Source organism: Salmo salar, unplaced genomic scaffold (assembly GCF_965601325.2).
Source record: "Salmo salar unplaced genomic scaffold, fSalSal1 ptg000257l, whole genome shotgun sequence".
NCBI classification, from domain to species: domain Eukaryota; kingdom Metazoa; phylum Chordata; class Actinopteri; order Salmoniformes; family Salmonidae; genus Salmo; species Salmo salar.
In genome coordinates, this window is record NW_027675339.1 from 2,915,192 (window position 1) to 2,937,500 (window position 22,309).

Consider the following 22,309-nt stretch of genomic DNA (forward strand, 5'->3'; position numbering starts at 1 on the left):
TGAGTGTCTGTAGCCCTGTATCAGAGTAACCTGAGTGTCTGTAGCCCTGTATCAGGAGTGACCAGAGTAACCTGAGTGTCTGTAGCCCTGTATCAGGAGTGACCAGAGTAACCTGAGTGTCTGTAGCCCTGTATCAGGAGTGACCAGAGTAACCTGAGTGTCTGTAGCCCTGTATCAGGAGTGACCAGAGTAACCTGAGTGTCTGTAGCCCTGTATCAGAGTGACCAGAGTAACCTGAGTGTCTGTAGCCCTGTATCAGAGTAACCTGAGTGTCTGTAGCCCTGTATCAGAGTAACCTGAGTGTCTGTAGCCCTGTATCAGAGTAACCTGAGTGTCTGTAGCCCTGTATCAGGAGTGACCAGAGTAACCTGAGTGTCTGTAGCCCTGTACCAGAGTGACCAGAGTAACCTGAGTGTCTGTAGCCCTGTATCAGAGTGACCAGAGTAACCTGAGTGTCTGTTGCCCTGTATCAGGAGTGACCAGAGTAACCTGAGTGTCTGTAGCCCTGTATCAGGAGTGACCAGAGTAACCTGAGTGTCTGTAGCCCTGTACCAGAGTGACCATAGTAACATGAGTGTCTGTAGCCCTGTATCAGAGTGACCAGAGTAACCTGAGTGTCTGTAGCCCTGTATCAGGAGTGACCAGAGTAACCTGAGTGTCTGTAGCCCTGTATCAGGAGTGACCAGAGTAACATGAATGTCTGTAGCCCTGTACCAGAGTGACCATAGTAACCTGAGTGTCTGTAGCCCTGTATCAGAGTGACCAGAGTAACCTGAGTGTCTGTAGCCCTGTATCAGGAGTGACCAGAGTAACCTGAGTGTCTGTAGCCCTGTATCAGGAGTGACCAGAGTAACCTGAGTGTCTGTAGCCCTGTATCAGTAGTGACCAGAGTAACCTGAGTGTCTGTAGCCCTGTACCAGAGTGACCATAGTAACCTGAGTGTCTGTAGCCCTGTATCAGAGTGACCAGAGTAACCTGAGTGTCTGTAGCCCTGTACCAGAGTGACCATAGTAACCTGAGTGTCTGTAGCCCTGTACCAGAGTGACCAGAGTAACCTGAGTGTCTGTAGCCCTGTACCAGAGTGACCAGAGTACCCTGAGTGTCTGTAGCCCTGTATCAGGAGTGACCAGAGTAACCTGAGTGTCTGTAGCCCTGTATCAGGAGTGACCAGAGTAACCTGAGTGTCTGTAGCCCTGTATCAGGAGTGACCAGAGTAACCTGAGTGTCTGTAGCCCTGTATCAGGAGTGACCAGAGTAACCTGAGTGTCTGTAGCCCTGTATCAGAGTGACCAGAGTAACCTGAGTGTCTGTAGCCCTGTATCAGAGTAACCTGAGTGTCTGTAGCCCTGTATCAGAGTAACCTGAGTGTCTGTAGCCCTGTATCAGAGTAACCTGAGTGTCTGTAGCCCTGTATCAGGAGTGACCAGAGTAACCTGAGTGTCTGTAGCCCTGTACCAGAGTGACCAGAGTAACCTGAGTGTCTGTAGCCCTGTATCAGAGTGACCAGAGTAACCTGAGTGTCTGTTGCCCTGTATCAGGAGTGACCAGAGTAACCTGAGTGTCTGTAGCCCTGTATCAGGAGTGACCAGAGTAACCTGAGTGTCTGTAGCCCTGTACCAGAGTGACCATAGTAACATGAGTGTCTGTAGCCCTGTATCAGAGTGACCAGAGTAACCTGAGTGTCTGTAGCCCTGTATCAGGAGTGACCAGAGTAACCTGAGTGTCTGTAGCCCTGTATCAGGAGTGACCAGAGTAACATGAATGTCTGTAGCCCTGTACCAGAGTGACCATAGTAACCTGAGTGTCTGTAGCCCTGTATCAGAGTGACCAGAGTAACCTGAGTGTCTGTAGCCCTGTATCAGGAGTGACCAGAGTAACCTGAGTGTCTGTAGCCCTGTATCAGGAGTGACCAGAGTAACCTGAGTGTCTGTAGCCCTGTATCAGAGTGACCAGAGTAACCTGAGTGTCTGTAGCCCTGTACCAGAGTGACCATAGTAACCTGAGTGTCTGTAGCCCTGTACCAGAGTGACCAGAGTAACCTGAGTGTCTGTAGCCCTGTACCAGAGTGACCAGAGTACCCTGAGTGTCTGTAGCCCTGTACCAGAGTGACCATAGTAACCTGAGTGTCTGTAGCCCTGTATCAGAGTGACCAGAGTAACCTGAGTGTCTGTAGCCCTGTACCAGAGTGACCAGAGTAACCTGAGTGTCTGTAGCCCTGTATCAGAGTGACCAGAGTAACCTGAGTGTCTGTAGCCCTGTACCAGAGTGACCATAGTAACCTGAGTGTCTGTAGCCCTGTATCAGGAGTCTGGGGATAACCTGAGTGTCTGTAGCCCTGTATCAGAGTGACCATAGTAACCTGAGAGTCTGTAGCCCTGTATCAGGAGTCTGGGATAACCTGAGTGTCTGTAGCCCTGTATCAGAGTGACCAGAGTAACCTGAGTGTCTGTAGCCCTGTATCAGGAGTCTGGGATAACCTGAGTGTCTGTAGCCCTGTACCAGAGTGACCATAGTAACCTGAGTGTCTGTAGCCCTGTACCAGGAGTCTGGGATAACCTGAGTGTCTGTAGCCCTGTATCAGGAGTGACCATAGTAACCTGAGTGTCTGTAGCCCTGTATCAGAGTGGCCATAGTAACCTGAGTGTCTGTAGCCCTGTATCAGGAGTGACCATAGTAACCTGAGTGTCTGTAGCCCTGTATCAGAGTGACCATAGTAACCTGAGTGTCTGTAGCCCTGTATCAGAGTAACCTGAGTGTCTGTAGCCCTGTATCAGGAGTGACCATAGTAACCTGAGTGTCTGTAGCCCTGTATCAGAGTGACCATAGTAACCTGAGTGTCTGTAGCCCTGTATCAGAGTGACCAGAGTAACCTGAGTGTCTGTAGCTCTGTATCAGGAGTGACCAGAGTAACCTGAGTGTCTGTAGCCCTGTATCAGAGTGACCAGAGTAACCTGAGTGTCTGTAGCCCTGTATCAGAGTGACCAGAGTAACCTGAGTGTCTGTAGCCCTGTATCAGAGTGACCAGAGTAACCTGAGTGTCTGTAGCCCTGTATCAGAGTGACCAGAGTAACCTGAGTGTCTGTAGCCCTGTACCAGAGTGACCAGAGTAACCTGAGTGTCTGTAGCCCTGTATCAGAGTGACCAGAGTAACCTGAGTGTCTGTAGCCCTGTACCAGGAGTGACCAGAGTAACCTGAGTGTCTGTAGCCCTGTACCAGGAGTGACCAGAGTAACCTGAGTGTCTGTAGCCCTGTATCAGAGTGACCAGAGTAACCTGAGTGTCTGTAGCCCTGTACCAGGAGTGACCAGAGTAACCTGAGTGTCTGTAGCCCTGTACCAGGAGTGACCAGAGTAACCTGAGTGTCTGTAGCCCTGTATCAGAGTGACCAGAGTAACCTGAGTGTCTGTAGCCCTGTACCAGGAGTCTGGGATAACCTGAGTGTCTGTAGCCCTGTATCAGGAGTCTGGGATAACCTGAGTGTCTGTAGCCCTGTACCAGGAGTCTGGGATAACCTGAGTGTCTGTAGCCCTGTACCAGAGTGACCATAGTAACCTGAGTGTCTGTAGCCCTGTACCAGGAGTCTGGGATAACCTGAGTGTCTGTAGCCCTGTACCAGAGTGACCATAGTAACCTGAGTGTCTGTAGCCCTGTATCAGGAGTGACCATAGTAACCTGAGTGTCTGTAGCCCTGTATCAGAGTGACCAGAGTAACCTGAGTGTCTGTAGCCCTGTATCAGGAGTGACCAGAGTAACCTGAGTGTCTGTAGCCCTGTATCAGGAGTGACCAGAGAAACCTGAGTGTCTGTAGCCCTGTACCAGAGTAACCTGAGTGTCTGTAGCCCTGTATCAGAGTGACCAGAGTAACCTGAGTGTCTGTAGCCCTGTACCAGAGTGACCATAGTAACCTGAGTGTCTGTAGCCCTGTATCAGGAGTGACCAGAGTAACCTGAGTGTCTGTAGCCCTGTATCAGAGTGACCAGAGTAACCTGAGTGTCTGTAGCCCTGTATCAGAGTGACCAGAGTAACCTGAGTGTCTGTAGCCCTGTATCAGAGTGACCAGAGTAACCTGAGTGTCTGTAGCCCTGTATCAGGAGTGACCAGAGTAACCTGAGTGTCTGTAGCCCTGTATCAGAGTGACCAGAGTAACCTGAGTGTCTGTAGCCCTGTATCAGGAGTGACCAGAGTAACCTGAGTGTCTGTAGCCCTGTATCAGGAGTGACCAGAGTAACCTGAGTGTCTGTAGCCCTGTACCAGAGTGACCAGAGTAACCTGAGTGTCTGTAGCCCTGTATCAGAGTGACCAGAGTAACCTGAGTGTCTGTAGCCCTGTACCAGGAGTGACCAGAGTAACCTGAGTGTCTGTAGCCCTGTACCAGGAGTGACCAGAGTAACCTGAGTGTCTGTAGCCCTGTATCAGAGTGACCAGAGTAACCTGAGTGTCTGTAGCCCTGTACCAGGAGTGACCAGAGTAACCTGAGTGTCTGTAGCCCTGTACCAGGAGTGACCAGAGTAACCTGAGTGTCTGTAGCCCTGTATCAGAGTGACCAGAGTAACCTGAGTGTCTGTAGCCCTGTACCAGGAGTCTGGGATAACCTGAGTGTCTGTAGCCCTGTATCAGGAGTCTGGGATAACCTGAGTGTCTGTAGCCCTGTACCAGGAGTCTGGGATAACCTGAGTGTCTGTAGCCCTGTACCAGAGTGACCATAGTAACCTGAGTGTCTGTAGCCCTGTACCAGGAGTCTGGGATAACCTGAGTGTCTGTAGCCCTGTACCAGAGTGACCATAGTAACCTGAGTGTCTGTAGCCCTGTATCAGGAGTGACCATAGTAACCTGAGTGTCTGTAGCCCTGTATCAGAGTGACCAGAGTAACCTGAGTGTCTGTAGCCCTGTATCAGGAGTGACCAGAGTAACCTGAGTGTCTGTAGCCCTGTATCAGGAGTGACCAGAGTAACCTGAGTGTCTGTAGCCCTGTACCAGAGTAACCTGAGTGTCTGTAGCCCTGTATCAGAGTGACCATAGTAACCTGAGTGTCTGTAGCCCTGTATCAGAGTGACCATAGTAACCTGAGTGTCTGTAGCCCTGTATCAGAGTAACCTGAGTGTCTGTAGCCCTGTATCAGGAGTGACCATAGTAACCTGAGTGTCTGTAGCCCTTTATCAGAGTGACCATAGTAACCTGAGTGTCTGTAGCCCTGTATCAGAGTGACCAGAGTAACCTGAGTGTCTGTAGCTCTGTATCAGGAGTGACCAGAGTAACCTGAGTGTCTGTAGCCCTGTATCAGAGTGACCAGAGTAACCTGAGTGTCTGTAGCCCTGTATCAGAGTGACCAGAGTAACCTGAGTGTCTGTAGCCCTGTATCAGAGTGACCAGAGTAACCTGAGTGTCTGTAGCCCTTTATCAGAGTGACCAGAGTAACCTGAGTGTCTGTAGCCCTGTACCAGAGTGACCAGAGTAACCTGAGTGTCTGTAGCCCTGTATCAGAGTGACCAGAGTAACCTGAGTGTCTGTAGCCCTGTACCAGGAGTGACCAGAGTAACCTGAGTGTCTGTAGCCCTGTACCAGGAGTGACCAGAGTAACCTGAGTGTCTGTAGCCCTGTATCAGAGTGACCAGAGTAACCTGAGTGTCTGTAGCCCTGTACCAGGAGTGACCAGAGTAACCTGAGTGTCTGTAGCCCTGTACCAGGAGTGACCAGAGTAACCTGAGTGTCTGTAGCCCTGTATCAGAGTGACCAGAGTAACCTGAGTGTCTGTAGCCCTGTACCAGGAGTCTGGGATAACCTGAGTGTCTGTAGCCCTGTATCAGGAGTCTGGGATAACCTGAGTGTCTGTAGCCCTGTACCAGGAGTCTGGGATAACCTGAGTGTCTGTAGCCCTGTACCAGAGTGACCATAGTAACCTGAGTGTCTGTAGCCCTGTACCAGGAGTCTGGGATAACCTGAGTGTCTGTAGCCCTGTACCAGAGTGACCATAGTAACCTGAGTGTCTGTAGCCCTGTATCAGGAGTGACCATAGTAGCCTGAGTGTCTGTAGCCCTGTATCAGAGTGACCAGAGTAACCTGAGTGTCTGTAGCCCTGTATCAGGAGTGACCAGAGTAACCTGAGTGTCTGTAGCCCTGTATCAGGAGTGACCAGAGAAACCTGAGTGTCTGTAGCCCTGTACCAGAGTAACCTGAGTGTCTGTAGCCCTGTATCAGAGTGACCAGAGTAACCTGAGTGTCTGTAGCCCTGTACCAGAGTGACCATAGTAACCTGAGTGTCTGTAGCCCTGTATCAGGAGTGACCAGAGTAACCTGAGTGTCTGTAGCCCTGTATCAGAGTGACCAGAGTAACCTGAGTGTCTGTAGCCCTGTATCAGAGTGACCAGAGTAACCTGAGTGTCTGTAGCCCTGTATCAGAGTGACCAGAGTAACCTGAGTGTCTGTAGCCCTGTATCAGGAGTGACCAGAGTAACCTGAGTGTCTGTAGCCCTGTATCAGAGTGACCAGAGTAACCTGAGTGTCTGTAGCCCTGTATCAGGAGTGACCAGAGTAACCTGAGTGTCTGTAGCCCTGTATCAGGAGTGACCAGAGTAACCTGAGTGTCTGTAGCCCTGTACCAGAGTGACCAGAGTAACCTGAGTGTCTGTAGCCCTGTATCAGAGTGACCAGAGTAACCTGAGTGTCTGTAGCCCTGTACCAGGAGTGACCAGAGTAACCTGAGTGTCTGTAGCCCTGTACCAGGAGTGACCAGAGTAACCTGAGTGTCTGTAGCCCTGTATCAGAGTGACCAGAGTAACCTGAGTGTCTGTAGCCCTGTACCAGGAGTGACCAGAGTAACCTGAGTGTCTGTAGCCCTGTACCAGGAGTGACCAGAGTAACCTGAGTGTCTGTAGCCCTGTATCAGAGTGACCAGAGTAACCTGAGTGTCTGTAGCCCTGTACCAGGAGTCTGGGATAACCTGAGTGTCTGTAGCCCTGTATCAGGAGTCTGGGATAACCTGAGTGTCTGTAGCCCTGTACCAGGAGTCTGGGATAACCTGAGTGTCTGTAGCCCTGTACCAGAGTGACCATAGTAACCTGAGTGTCTGTAGCCCTGTACCAGGAGTCTGGGATAACCTGAGTGTCTGTAGCCCTGTACCAGAGTGACCATAGTAACCTGAGTGTCTGTAGCCCTGTATCAGGAGTGACCATAGTAACCTGAGTGTCTGTAGCCCTGTATCAGAGTGACCAGAGTAACCTGAGTGTCTGTAGCCCTGTATCAGGAGTGACCAGAGTAACCTGAGTGTCTGTAGCCCTGTATCAGGAGTGACCAGAGTAACCTGAGTGTCTGTAGCCCTGTACCAGAGTAACCTGAGTGTCTGTAGCCCTGTATCAGAGTGACCAGAGTAACCTGAGTGTCTGTAGCCCTGTACCAGAGTGACCATAGTAACCTGAGTGTCTGTAGCCCTGTATCAGGAGTGACCAGAGTAACCTGAGTGTCTGTAGCCCTGTATCAGAGTGACCAGAGTAACCTGAGTGTCTGTAGCCCTGTATCAGAGTGACCAGAGTAACCTGAGTGTCTGTAGCCCTGTATCAGAGTGACCAGAGTAACCTGAGTGTCTGTAGCCCTGTATCAGGAGTGACCAGAGTAACCTGAGTGTCTGTAGCCCTGTATCAGAGTGACCAGAGTAACCTGAGTGTCTGTAGCCCTGTATCAGGAGTGACCAGAGTAACCTGAGTGTCTGTAGCCCTGTATCAGGAGTGACCAGAGTAACCTGAGTGTCTGTAGCCCTGTATCAGAGTGACCAGAGTAACCTGAGTGTCTGTAGCCCTGTATCAGAGTAACCTGAGTGTCTGTAGCCCTGTATCAGAGTAACCTCAGTGTCTGTAGCCCTGTACCAGGAGTGACCAGAGTAACCTGAGTGTCTGTAGCCCTGTATCAGGAGTGACCAGAGTAACCTGAGTGTCTGTAGCCCTGTACCAGAGTAACCTGAGTGTCTGTAGCCCTGTATCAGGAGTGACCAGAGTAACCTGAGTGTCTGTAGCCCTGTATCAGAGTAACCTGAGTGTCTGTAGCCCTGTATCAGGAGTGACCAGAGTAACCTGAGTGTCTGTAGCCCTGTATCAGGAGTGACCAGAGTAACCTGAGTGTCTGTAGCCCTGTATCAGGAGTGACCAGAGTAACCTGAGTGTCTGTAGCCCTGTATCAGGAGTGACCAGAGTAACCTGAGTGTCTGTAGCCCTGTATCAGAGTGACCAGAGTAACCTGAGTGTCTGTAGCCCTGTATCAGAGTGACCAGAGTAACCTGAGTGTCTGTAGCCCTGTATCAGGAGTGACCAGAGTAACCTGAGTGTCTGTAGCCCTGTATCAGGAGTGACCAGAGTAACCTGAGTGTCTGTAGCCCTGTATCAGAGTGACCAGAGTAACCTGAGTGTCTGTAGCCCTGTATCAGAGTAACCTGAGTGTCTGTAGCCCTGTATCAGAGTAACCTGAGTGTCTGTAGCCCTGTACCAGGAGTGACCAGAGTAACCTGAGTGTCTGTAGCCCTGTATCAGGAGTGACCAGAGTAACCTGAGTGTCTGTAGCCCTGTACCAGAGTAACCTGAGTGTCTGTAGCCCTGTATCAGGAGTGACTAGAGTAACCTGAGTGTCTGTAGCCCTGTATCAGAGTAACCTGAGTGTCTGTAGCCCTGTATCAGGAGTGACCAGAGTAACCTGAGTGTCTGTAGCCCTGTATCAGGAGTGACCAGAGTAACCTGAGTGTCTGTAGCCCTGTATCAGGAGTGACCAGAGTAACCTGAGTGTCTGTAGCCCTGTATCAGGAGTGACCAGAGTAACCTGAGTGTCTGTAGCCCTGTATCAGAGTGACCAGAGTAACCTGAGTGTCTGTAGCCCTGTATCAGAGTAACCTGAGTGTCTGTAGCCCTGTATCAGAGTAACCTGAGTGTCTGTAGCCCTGTATCAGAGTAACCTGAGTGTCTGTAGCCCTGTATCAGGAGTGACCAGAGTAACCTGAGTGTCTGTAGCCCTGTACCAGAGTGACCAGAGTAACCTGAGTGTCTGCAGCCCTGCATCAGAGTGACCAGAGTAACCTGAGTGTCTGTTGCCCTGTATCAGGAGTGACCAGAGTAACCTGAGTGTCTGTAGCCCTGTATCAGGAGTGACCAGAGTAACCTGAGTGTCTGTAGCCCTGTACCAGAGTGACCATAGTAACATGAGTGTCTGTAGCCCTGTATCAGAGTGACCAGAGTAACCTGAGTGTCTGTAGCCCTGTATCAGGAGTGACCAGAGTAACCTGAGTGTCTGTAGCCCTGTATCAGGAGTGACCAGAGTAACATGAATGTCTGTAGCCCTGTACCAGAGTGACCATAGTAACCTGAGTGTCTGTAGCCCTGTATCAGAGTGACCAGAGTAACCTGAGTGTCTGTAGCCCTGTATCAGGAGTGACCAGAGTAACCTGAGTGTCTGTAGCCCTGTATCAGGAGTGACCAGAGTAACCTGAGTGTCTGTAGCCCTGTATCAGGAGTGACCAGAGTAACCTGAGTGTCTGTAGCCCTGTACCAGAGTGACCATAGTAACCTGAGTGTCTGTAGCCCTGTATCAGAGTGACCAGAGTAACCTGAGTGTCTGTAGCCCTGTACCAGAGTGACCATAGTAACCTGAGTGTCTGTAGCCCTGTACCAGAGTGACCAGAGTAACCTGAGTGTCTGTAGCCCTGTACCAGAGTGACCAGAGTACCCTGAGTGTCTGTAGCCCTGTACCAGAGTGACCATAGTAACCTGAGTGTCTGTAGCCCTGTATCAGGAGTGACCAGAGTAACCTGAGTGTCTGTAGCCCTGTACCAGAGTGACCATAGTAACATGAGTGTCTGTAGCCCTGTATCAGAGTGACCAGAGTAACCTGAGTGTCTGTAGCCCTGTATCAGGAGTGACCAGAGTAACCTGAGTGTCTGTAGCCCTGTATCAGGAGTGACCAGAGTAACATGAATGTCTGTAGCCCTGTACCAGAGTGACCATAGTAACCTGAGTGTCTGTAGCCCTGTATCAGAGTGACCAGAGTAACCTGAGTGTCTGTAGCCCTGTATCAGGAGTGACCAGAGTAACCTGAGTGTCTGTAGCCCTGTATCAGGAGTGACCAGAGTAACCTGAGTGTCTGTAGCCCTGTATCAGGAGTGACCAGAGTAACCTGAGTGTCTGTAGCCCTGTACCAGAGTGACCATAGTAACCTGAGTGTCTGTAGCCCTGTATCAGAGTGACCAGAGTAACCTGAGTGTCTGTAGCCCTGTACCAGAGTGACCATAGTAACCTGAGTGTCTGTAGCCCTGTACCAGAGTGACCAGAGTAACCTGAGTGTCTGTAGCCCTGTACCAGAGTGACCAGAGTACCCTGAGTGTCTGTAGCCCTGTACCAGAGTGACCATAGTAACCTGAGTGTCTGTAGCCCTGTATCAGAGTGACCAGAGTAACCTGAGTGTCTGTAGCCCTGTACCAGAGTGACCAGAGTAACCTGAGTGTCTGTAGCCCTGTATCAGAGTGACCAGAGTAACCTGAGTGTCTGTAGCCCTGTAGCAGAGTGACCATAGTAACCTGAGTGTCTGTAGCCCTGTATCAGGAGTCTGGGGATAACCTGAGTGTCTGTAGCCCTGTATCAGAGTGACCATAGTAACCTGAGTGTCTGTAGCCCTGTATCAGGAGTCTGGGATAACCTGAGTGTCTGTAGCCCTGTATCAGAGTGACCAGAGTAACCTGAGTGTCTGTAGCCCTGTATCAGGAGTCTGGGATAACCTGAGTGTCTGTAGCCCTGTACCAGAGTGACCATAGTAACCTGAGTGTCTGTAGCCCTGTACCAGGAGTCTGGGATAACCTGAGTGTCTGTAGCCCTGTATCAGGAGTGACCATAGTAACCTGAGTGTCTGTAGCCCTGTATCAGAGTGACCATAGTAACCTGAGTGTCTGTAGCCCTGTATCAGGAGTGACCATAGTAACCTGAGTGTCTGTAGCCCTGTATCAGAGTGACCATAGTAACCTGAGTGTCTGTAGCCCTGTATCAGAGTAACCTGAGTGTCTGTAGCCCTGTATCAGGAGTGACCATAGTAACCTGAGTGTCTGTAGCCCTGTATCAGAGTGACCATAGTAACCTGAGTGTCTGTAGCCCTGTATCAGAGTGACCAGAGTAACCTGAGTGTCTGTAGCCCTGTATCAGGAGTGACCAGAGTAACCTGAGTGTCTGTAGCCCTGTATCAGAGTGACCAGAGTAACCTGAGTGTCTGTAGCCCTGTATCAGAGTGACCAGAGTAACCTGAGTGTCTGTAGCCCTGTATCAGAGTGACCAGAGTAACCTGAGTGTCTGTAGCCCTGTATCAGAGTGACCAGAGTAACCTGAGTGTCTGTAGCCCTGTACCAGAGTGACCAGAGTAACCTGAGTGTCTGTAGCCCTGTATCAGAGTGACCAGAGTAACCTGAGTGTCTGTAGCCCTGTACCAGGAGTGACCAGAGTAACCTGAGTGTCTGTAGCCCTGTACCAGGAGTGACCAGAGTAACCTGAGTGTCTGTAGCCCTGTATCAGAGTGACCAGAGTAACCTGAGTGTCTGTAGCCCTGTACCAGGAGTGACCAGAGTAACCTGAGTGTCTGTAGCCCTGTACCAGGAGTGACCAGAGTAACCTGAGTGTCTGTAGCCCTGTATCAGAGTGACCAGAGTAACCTGAGTGTCTGTAGCCCTGTACCAGGAGTCTGGGATAACCTGAGTGTCTGTAGCCCTGTATCAGGAGTCTGGGATAACCTGAGTGTCTGTAGCCCTGTACCAGGAGTCTGGGATAACCTGAGTGTCTGTAGCCCTGTACCAGAGTGACCATAGTAACCTGAGTGTCTGTAGCCCTGTACCAGGAGTCTGGGATAACCTGAGTGTCTGTAGCCCTGTACCAGAGTGACCATAGTAACCTGAGTGTCTGTAGCCCTGTATCAGGAGTGACCATAGTAACCTGAGTGTCTGTAGCCCTGTATCAGAGTGACCAGAGTAACCTGAGTGTCTGTAGCCCTGTATCAGGAGTGACCAGAGTAACCTGAGTGTCTATAGCCCTGTACCAGGAGTCTGGGGATAACCTGCTCCTGTAACGATAAAACAAACAGAAAATACTGTCAGCATGAGACCTAAAATAGCCATTGATCAGCACTAATAATCACAATAATAATAATAACAATAATAACAATTATAATTATAATAATAATAATAATTACAATAATGTTAGTAGCCTATATTACTATTTATTAAATACTAAGTTATTTACTTAATGGGAAAAGTTGCATTTCCCCTCGGACACGATCTTGTGGATGTCAGGTGAGAGGGATGTGATGTTGATGAGCAGGCAGTCCTCGGTTGCCTTATGTGAAAGCCGGTTCCTGTCGTGAGTCGATTGCATTCATAGAGGAAAAGGAGGACTCACAGGTGGAAGTTGATCCAAACATTGTTAGCACATAAAAGGAATTCCTCCATTTCCAAAATACGAAGGTGGTCAGCTGATGCCCTCATTGGGTATAGCGAGCACCATCCCCTTCTCTCTCCCTCCATCCCCCTCTCTCTCCCTCCATCCCCCTCTCTCTCCCTCCATCCCCCTCTCTCTCCCTCCATCCCCCTCTCTCTCCCTCCTTCCCCCTCTCTCTCCCTCCATCCCCCTCTCTCTCCCTCCATCCCCCTCTCTCTCCCTCCATCCCCCTCTCTCTCCCTCCATCCCCCTCTCTCTCCCTCCATCCCCTTCTCTCTCCCTCGATTCCCCTCTCTCTCCCTCCATCCCCCTCTCTCTCACCCAGGTTCTGTTATCTCAGGTCATAAATTCCTGGAGGAGACTCTCTCCCTCGTGCAGTATAGAGAGAGGGTTTCACACTCTGATGGATGAGACAATGCAAGCCATTCATTTGTGGGGCGATTTCCTTCAACCTGCTGACCAGGCCCCTGTGTCTGTCCACCATAGCAGGAGCCCTGACGGTGATCACAAAGTTGACTTTTTCGAATGACAGGCCAAGCTACGTAAACAATTGTTCCAGCTTTGTGAATAGGATGTCCCCGGCGGTGTGTCCTTCCAGGGGAACGTCCCCGGCGGTGTGTCCTTCCAGGGGAACGTCCCCGGCGGTGTGTCCTTCCAGGGGAACGTCCCCGGTGGTGTGTCCTTCCAGGGAAACGTCCCCGGAGGTGTGTCCTTCCAGGGAAACGTCCACGGTGGTGTGTCCTTCCAGGGGACCGTCCCCGGTGGTGTGTCCTTCCAGGGGGATGTCCCCGGTGGTGTGTCCTTCCAGGGAAACGTCCACGGTGGTGTGTCCTTCCAGGGGACCGTCCCCGGAGGTGTGTCCTTCCAGGGGAACGTCCCCGGTGGTGTGTCCTTCCAGGGGAACATCCCCGGCGGTGTGTCCTTCCAGGGGAACGTCCCCGGCGGTGTGTCCTTCCAGGGGAACGTCCCCGGCGGTGTGTCCTTCCAGGGGAACGTCCCCGGTGGTGTGTCCATCCAGGGGAACGTCCCCGGTGGTGTGTCCTTCCCATGAAAATAACGGACATATACACACAACTGTGCTACATCGGTGTTGTCAGTACTCTCATCAATAGCCAGGGGAAAATGCTCAGCCTGACTGAGCCCCTCCAGAACAATCCTATGCACATCATCCGCCAGAGCACAGACACGGCGTCCGGCTGATGTCACAGACAGGGGCACCTGTTTGACAGACGCAATTATGCTATCCATAGACTTGTCTGTAGCCAATTCCTCCAAAACTGTCACCATGCATTTTTTAAACAGCTCTGCGTCTGTGAAGGGCATGTTGTGTTTGGTTAGAACCCAGGATGCTTTTAGGAAGCACTTGTGACCTTCTGTTGTTGGGTCAGGCCACGAAGGAGGATTCTACTGCCGTGTTTGTAGCTTGTAGTTAATGCTTCAGTGTTTCTGCTTCAGGCCTCTGTCTGGGGCGGGAAGGCCACTTTCAAAGTACCATGTTTAGATTCATAATGCCATCTGAGATTGAATTATTTGCAAACAATGACATTTTCATTGCAAACAAGACACTCTGGCTTGGCATTGGAGAAAGATGGTAAGATGAATGGATATCTCTCTGTCCGTTCTTCCCTGAAACTTTGATTTTCATTATCCACCTTTCTTTTGCTACTTTTTGAGAGCGACATGTTCTCTTGCTATCAAGCTAATTGTTCTGAATGAATGTTGATATTAATAAAGTAGTGTAGACTACAGTAGGCTACGTAGACATGTTTTTCCCCAACAATCAACACACAGAGATATAAACAAAAAAATATAATTGAATAGAGATATTGGTGATTTTATGAACTTAATCAGATCTAAATTATTTTATTGTCACTCAATGTACTATGTACTAATCAAATGTGTTAAACGTGTTGTTAAATTTGTAGTGTAGGCATATTAATTGTGCTAATATTATATGCTAATTATGTTCTGGCCCTCCGACTTTAACTCAGAAAAAAATTCTCCCGATGTCACGTCCTGACCATAGAAAGCTGTTATTTTCTATGGTAGAGTAGGTCAGGGCGTGACAGGGGGGTTTTCTAGTTTAGTTTTTCTATGTTGTTTTCTAGTTTCTAGTTCTAGTTTCTATGTTTGGTTTTGTTTGGGATGATCTCCAATTAGAGGCAGCTGGTCATCGTTGTCTCTAATTGGAGATCATACTTAAGTAGGTGTTTTTCCCACCTTTGTTTGTGGGAGATTGTTTTTGAGTAGTGTATGTTTCACCTCTACATCACATTTTTTTTTTGTTCTTTAGTTTATGTGTATGTATTGCATAGTTTCACAGTTCAATAAAATATGTGGAACGATAATCACGCTGCACTTTGGTCCACTCCTCTCTATGACAACCGTGACACCCGAAGCCAAATCTAGTTGACAAACCCTGTTTTATAGTATGTCATGGCCTTTTCTGGCCAACTGCTGTTATGTTTATGATATACTATGGTGTTGTGTCACTAGACTTTGACCAGATATTATTGCATCCAAAGATCAACTGTACCTAGAACATAGATACAGAGACACTTGTCATCAGGAAGCTGCTCTCTCAGCACAACGGAAAATATCTCAATGACTTGACATGTTCTGGCTGTGAATTCAGGCTACAAGGTAAGAATCTTCCCAGTGATTATTGTAAAGTGTGTAGAGAAATTAAATGTATGGTGTTTTTTTAGTATAGTGACTGACAGTAAAACACTCAGATCTAAAAGTCCATTTCACCTGGGACAGTTATGTGACAGTTCAATCATACAAAATGGCGCTAACTGGGCGTAGGCAAGTCAAATTCAAAAACATATTGTTCATATATCGTATTATACGATTTGTTTATCGTGATTATTTTACAATTTGTAAAAATTTGAATGTATCATAGTTCTAAATCATCTTTCAGAATATCAGAACATTTGTTGTTTTCTAAACTACAATGAGCTCCTGCTTCCTGTGTAATTTGGTATGAAACCACTGAACATACTTTTCTTAACATTGTTATTATGAACTGAATTCAGTAACAGCATAATTATATCATACCTGTTGAACAAAGCAACACACTAGAATGAGAGAAATTATTAAAAGAGAAAGTGACTTATTAATATTATATTGTTGTTGTTAAATAGTTTTATTATTATTAGTTCCACTACATGGAGAAATTGTGAAAAATATTAAATCACCTAACTGTTTGGATGTGTCTTTCTATGTCTGTTAGTAAATGTTTTATTTCTAAGAGATAATGAATAAAAGAGAACAATTGACCTTCAATAATTAGTTGGCCCTGTGTTAATCACAACCAACATGCTGGATCTCTGTTTAGGACATCACTGTGTTAACCACAACCAACATGCTGGATCTCTGTTTAGTTGTTACTGTGTTAACCACAACCAACATGCTGGATCTCTGTTTAGTTGTTACTGTGTTAACCACAACCAACATGCTGGATCTCTGTTTAGTTGTCACTGTGTTGACCACAACCAACATGCTGGATCTCTGTTTAGGGGTCAGTTCTCTAAAATGAGTCTCTCTGGGGAACATGACACCAAATCTAAGAGGTGAGATGACAATTTTGTTTAAGAATTATTAATAGTTTATTTCAAAAATGATATTTCCAAAAATGTTCACATTTGTTTTTTAATCAGAAATGGTTGCTAATGGGTACCTTCAATATTACTGTTCTCAGATTATTTATGAATTTCTTTAGATTGTGTATAAAAAATGTTTTATTGCAAAACTCTATATATCCATTGTTTTGCTGGAACACCCTAGATGCATTCAATTGCCCATTTTAAAGCCATGCCCAATTTAGGATAATTTCTTAACAACGTGATGTTGCGCTCCAAAGGGATATCTTGAAATAACATGATGTAGATAATTAAATAATCAAAAGAAAAACTTGTTAATTTTACACTCTTAGAAAAGAAGGTTCCTTATAGAACCAAAAAGGCTTCTATCACTTCCTTAATATATGGAACCACTAAAAGTTATATATATTTTTGGGTTCAGTGAAGAAGAACCTCTAGAGTTCTGATCAACGAAAGGTGAATGTTTTGAGGATGTGAACCCAGCAGCCCTCCAGTGGTCAGATCAATTCCTCCTGTTTTTTCCAGCACCCGGACACTGTTTTATGGATTGGTCATATAGAAATATAAAACATTATTTTTACGACTCCAAAGTATTTACATGTGGTGCAGGAACCACTGACTCGCTGCATTATTCTATAGTATTATCAAGATACCTGCTGTTAACTCTTAACTACTTAGGACAGCTCACGAGGTGTCCTAAATATCTGCCGACTAGGTAGGACTAGAGACTTCATGCATAGCTTTAATTTATACCCATAAGTGTCAAATGTCTTTATTCTCAGCACTTATATGACCAATTCTCTACTCTGAGACGCTTTGTGGACATGGGCCCAGATCTCAAAATATTGTTATAATAAATGTTTGTTTAACATAATAATAAAAAATGAATATCACTAATGTAACCCACTGTAAAGACTGGGTTTAGTTGATTGTGTGGCACTGCTTATGTCCGCGTTCTGGATCTGTCCCCGTCCCCGTAAAGAACTGTCCGCGTCCCCGTACGGTGTGGCGCCAAGGATATTGTCTGGTTACGAGCAGAGTGGGCTGAGGTGATCTTGGGGAATAACTACAGAGTTCACTACAGTGTTGAGACGCCGAAGTTTATTGTTGAATTTGCTTTTTGCTTTACGGTCAGGGACAGTATGAGTGTAGCCAGATCCTTTTCACTCTCTATCCTTGTTTCATTTTGTGGTTCACCGGATTCGTCATCATCATCGAGACAAATGACAGACGAACGTTCTGCTAGCTAGCCAAGCTAGTCGGTACAGCTAGGTAAGCTAGCTAGCTACTCTACCAGCAGCATCCTAGTTATCCTAGCTAGTCGGTACAGCTAGGTAAGCTAGCTAGCTACTCTACCAGCAGCATCCTAGTTATCCAAGCTAATCGGTACAGCTGGGTAAGCTAGCTAGCTACTCTACCAGCAGCATCCTAGTTATCCTAGCTAGTCAGTACAGCTAGGTAAGCTAGCTAGCTACTCTACCAGCAGCATCCTAGTTATCCTAGCTAGTTGGTACAGCTAGGTAAGCTAGCTAGCTACTCTACCAGCAGCATCTTAGTTATCCTAGCTAGTCGGTACAGCTACAGTGGGGGAAAAAGTTTTTGATCCCCTGCTGATTTTGTACGTTTGCCCACTGATAAAGAAAGGATCAGTCTATAATTTTAATGGTAGGTTTATTTGAACAGTGAGAGACAGAATAACAACAAAAATATCCAGAAAAACACATGTCAGAAATGTTATAAATTGATTTGCATTTTAATGAGGGAAGTAAGTATTTGACCCCCTCTCAATCAGAAAGATTTCTGGCTCCCAGGTGTCTTTTATACAGGTAATGAGCTGAGATTAGGGGCACACTCTTAAAGGGAGTGCTCCTAACCGCAGCTTGTTACCTGTAAAAAGGACACCTGTCCACAGAAGCAATCAATCAATCAGATTCCAAACTCTCCACCATGGCCAAGACCAAAGAGCTCTCCAAGGATGTCAGGGACAACATTGTAGACCTACACAAGGCTGGAATGGGCTACAAGACCATCGCCAAGCAGCTTGGTGAGAAGGTGACAACATTTTGTGCGATTATTCGCAAATGGAAGAAACACAAAAGAACTGTCAATATCCCTTGGCCTGGGGCTCCATGCAAGATCTCACCTCGTGGGGTTGTAATGATCATGAGAACGGTGAGGAATCAGCCCAGAACTACACGGGAGGATCTTGTCAATGATCTCAAGGCAGCTGAGACCATAGTCACCAAGAAAACAATTGGTAACACACTACGCCGTGAAGGACTGAAATCCTGCAGCGCCCGCAAGGTCCCCCTGCTCAAGAATACATATACATGCCCGTCTGAAGTTTGCCAATGAACATCGGAATGACTCAGAGGACAACTGGTGAAAGTGTTGTGGTCAGATGAGACCAAAATGGAGCTCTTTGGCATCAACTCAATTCGCCGTGTTTGGAGGAGGAGGAATGCCGCCTATGACCCCAAGAACACCATCTCCACCGTCAAACATGGCGGTGGAAACATTATGCTTTGGGGGTGTTTTCTGGACAGGACAACTTCACCGCATCATTTGACGGGGCCATGTACTGTCAAATCTTGGGTGAGAACATCCTTCCCTCAGCCAGGGCATTGAAAATGGGTCGTGGATTGGTATTCCAGCATGACAATGACCCAAAACACACAGCCAAGGCAACAAAGGAGTGCCTCAAGGAGAAGCACATTAAGGTCCTGGAGTGGCCTAGCCAGTCTCCAGACTTTAATCCCACAGAAAATCTGTGGAGGGAGCTGAAGGTTCGAGTTGCCAAACGTAAGCCTCGAAACCTTAATGACTTGGAGAAGATCTGCAAAAAGGAGTGGGACAAAATCCCTCCTGAGATGTATGCAAACCTGGTGACCAACTACAAGAAACATCTGACCTCTGTGATTGCCAACAAGGGTTTTGCCACCAAGTACTAAATCATGATTTGCAGAGGGGTCAAATACTTATTTCCCTCATTAAAATGCAAATCATTATATAACATTACAAACGTACAAAATCAGCAGGGGATCAAATACTTTTTTCCCCCCACTGTAGGTAAGCTAGCTAGCTACTCTACCAGGAGCATCCTAGTTATCCTAGCTAGTCGGTACAGCTAGGTAAGCTAGCTAGCTACTCTACCAGCAGCATCCTAGTTATCCTAGCTAGTCGGTACAGCTAGGTAAGCTAGTTAGCTACTCTACCAGCAGCATCCTAGTTATCCTAGCTAGTCGGTACAGCTAGGTAAGCTAGTTAGCTACTCTACCAGCAGCATCCTAGTTATCCTAGCTAGTCGGTACAGCTAGGTAAGCTAGCTCGCTACTCTACCAGCAGCATCCTAGTTATCCTATCCTCCCTCTCTCATTGACGGATGCTGGCTACCTCTGTCCGGTTCTCCTCTCTTCACTAGATGGACGGTAACTTTAGTGTTTAACCCCTCTGTATCCAAGGACCAATCTTTTGAATATTATTTTCGGGGCGCCTAAAGTAGGCTGGACACATTCAATTTTTTTAACATTTTTTTAGCTGCCTCACCAACGTCTGAATGTGCATGAATAACTTTTAATTGCTAAAGATTTCCAATAGATGGCAGCATAAGACCACAAAGCATCAGTTATAGGCTACAGGCAGCAATATGATTGACATAAAATAGCATGCAACCACAGACTATATGTCCCATGATTTTCTAAAATGGTCACTCATTACTTTAGTTAGCCTGTTGGGACTACAGGTTAGCAATGAACCCCGAGTCGGGATTGCTAACAAGGCTGGAAATTCAAAACATCAAAAATCTAATAATTTCAATTTCTCAAACCATCAACTATTTTACACAATTTAAAAGATAAACATCTCCTTAATCTAACCACATTGTTCGATTTTCAAAGAGGCTTTACGGCAAAAGCATAAAGTTAGATTATGTTAGGACAGTACATAGCCACAAAAGTACAAACATCCATTTTCAATTCAAGGTCAGGCGTCACCAAAAGCAGAAACCAGCTAGAATTATGCACTAACCTTTGTCAATCTCCATCAGATGACACTCCTAGGACATTATGTTATACAATACATGCATTTTTTGTTCCATCAAGTTCATATTTATATCCAAAAACAGCATTTTACAGTAGCGTGAAATTCAGATTTTTTTCTTCTCTGAAATGCTTCCGGTGAACATAACAAAATTACTATTCGACAACATTGGTAAATTATAATATTGTCATTCAAAGAATAATATATTATCATCTCGTAATTGCTACCGAATGGCCAGATCTCAAAATAACTTTACTGGGAAATCACATTTTGCAATAAACGGGGTGCTATGCTAAGAACAACAGGCTATGCTATACAGTTAGCATCATCTAAAATCGATAATAACATTGTAAATACCCCCTTACCTTTGATTATCTCCATCAGAAGGCAGGATCCCAGGTCCGGAAGGCATTCCAGGTCCGGAACAAATGTGGTTTCTTTTGACAAAGTTCATAATTTATGTCCAAATAACACCAAGTACTTAGCGTTCATTATGCTCCCACAAAACGTGGTTGGAGGGCTGGTAAAATCACGCCGAAAAGCTAAAAAAAACCTAGTAAATAATCTATTTATGTTCGTTCAAACATGTCAAATGTTGTTTAGCATTAATCTTTTGGTCCATTTTTAACGTTAAACATCAGTAATATTTTCACACAACCTATCCTATGTCTAGATAAAAAATGATGACAAACTCACGTTTCTCAGATTTATGCGCAGGCGCAAAAAAATGAAGTGATGACATGTCAACTTCCTTGGATTCTAATTTGCTCTCTGTTTATCATAGACGCTTCAAACAACTTTATAAAGATCGTTGACATCTAGTGGAAGCCGTAGGTGTTGCGAAATGAATCCTTTCTCACTATGGTATCTATAAAACAATGACACTAAATAGTACAGTCACAAAATTCACATTTTTTTTTAATCTATTTTTCACAGGTTTTTGCCTGCAATATGAGTTTTGTTATACTTACAGACACCATTCAAACTGTTTTAGAAAATTCAGAGTGTTTTCTATCCGAATGTGTTAATAATATGCATATCCTAGCTTCTGAGTTGGTGTAGGAGGCAGTTAAAAATGGGCACATATTTTTTTCAAAATGTCTCAATACTGCCCCCGAGCCCCAACAGGTTAACTATATATCTCGTAATGGGCCTGTATTGCTTTCGGGAGAGCAACAAAATAGTGATTATAGCAGGTATTGAACACCGGGTAAATAATCGCTAGTCAAAACCTCAACCTCAGTATACGTGCATTATAAAAAGTAATCTTAATATCTGATATTGCGAGTAAACAACCTCGGAATAGAAAAGACAAGAGTGCGTCTTCCAGCCCGCCAATAAATTACATCATTAAACCCTACCGGTTAGTAAATTTACCTCAACATGCCCCTGGAGAAGGCAGAGCGACGACACCAGCTTTTTACCAGGGCTGAGTTGACTACTAGAGAGAGAAGGCAGAGTGACGACACCAGCTTTTTACCGGGGCTGAGTTGACTACTAGAGAGTGAAGGCAGAGTGACGACACCAGCTTTTTACCGGGGCTGAGTTGACTACTAGAGAGTGAAGGCAGAGTGACGACACCAGCTTTTTACCGGGGCTGAGTTGACTACTAGAGAGAGAAGGCAGAGTGACGACACCAGCTTTTTACCGGGGCTGAGTTGACTACTAGAGAGAGAAGGCAGAGTGACGACACCAGCTTTTTACCGGGGCTGAGTTGACTACTAGAGAGTGAAGGCAGAGTGACGACACCAGCTTTTTACCGGGGCTGAGTTGACTACTAGAGAGAGAAGACAGAGCGACGACACCAGCTTTTTACCAGGGCTGAGTTGACTACTAGAGAGAGAAGACAGAGTGGCTCGATGCTGGTTGATGAATTTGACAATTTTTCTCAACTAGAGGTGACTAAATTAATGTTCAGACTTATTGATAATCGTTATATTAATGAAGTATAATTTCAAAACATGAGCATAAAAACAGGTAATAATAAACATGAATCATCATTATATTACTTCACAGTAATCTGCTAAATGCTTTTTCAGTCTCTTGCGTTAGCAGTGTGTAAAGGGACAGAAAGAAGCGCGGGGAGTGGTGGTGTATCCAGGGAGAAAACTAAACTAATCTTCTGAAATGTCATTTGTGGTCTTATGCTCCCATCTATTGGAATTATATAGCAACTGCAGTAGTACTGAATAATGTGTAATTCTTTACTAAAGTAGAAATTACTCAGAA

General features: G+C 46.5%; 1 protein-coding gene across 2 annotated transcripts in view; it reads left to right on the forward strand.

Annotated features, from left to right (window-relative positions):
* The window catches only part of LOC123733406 (NLR family CARD domain-containing protein 3-like), a 121,283-nt gene that overhangs the window by 91,325 nt on the left and 7,649 nt on the right, over positions 1 to 22,309 (forward strand). The window contains exons 1-2 of one of the 2 annotated variants that reach the window (XM_082971330.1): positions 14,873 to 15,080; positions 15,959 to 16,012. In XM_082971330.1, coding sequence (XP_082827456.1) covers positions 15,975 to 16,012 — 38 coding nt within the window. In that variant the 5' untranslated portion in view covers positions 14,873 to 15,080; positions 15,959 to 15,974. Of the gene's footprint in view, positions 1 to 14,872; positions 15,081 to 15,958; positions 16,013 to 22,309 lie in introns of those variants that run through there. The other variant, XM_082971331.1, reaches the window with a different exon arrangement.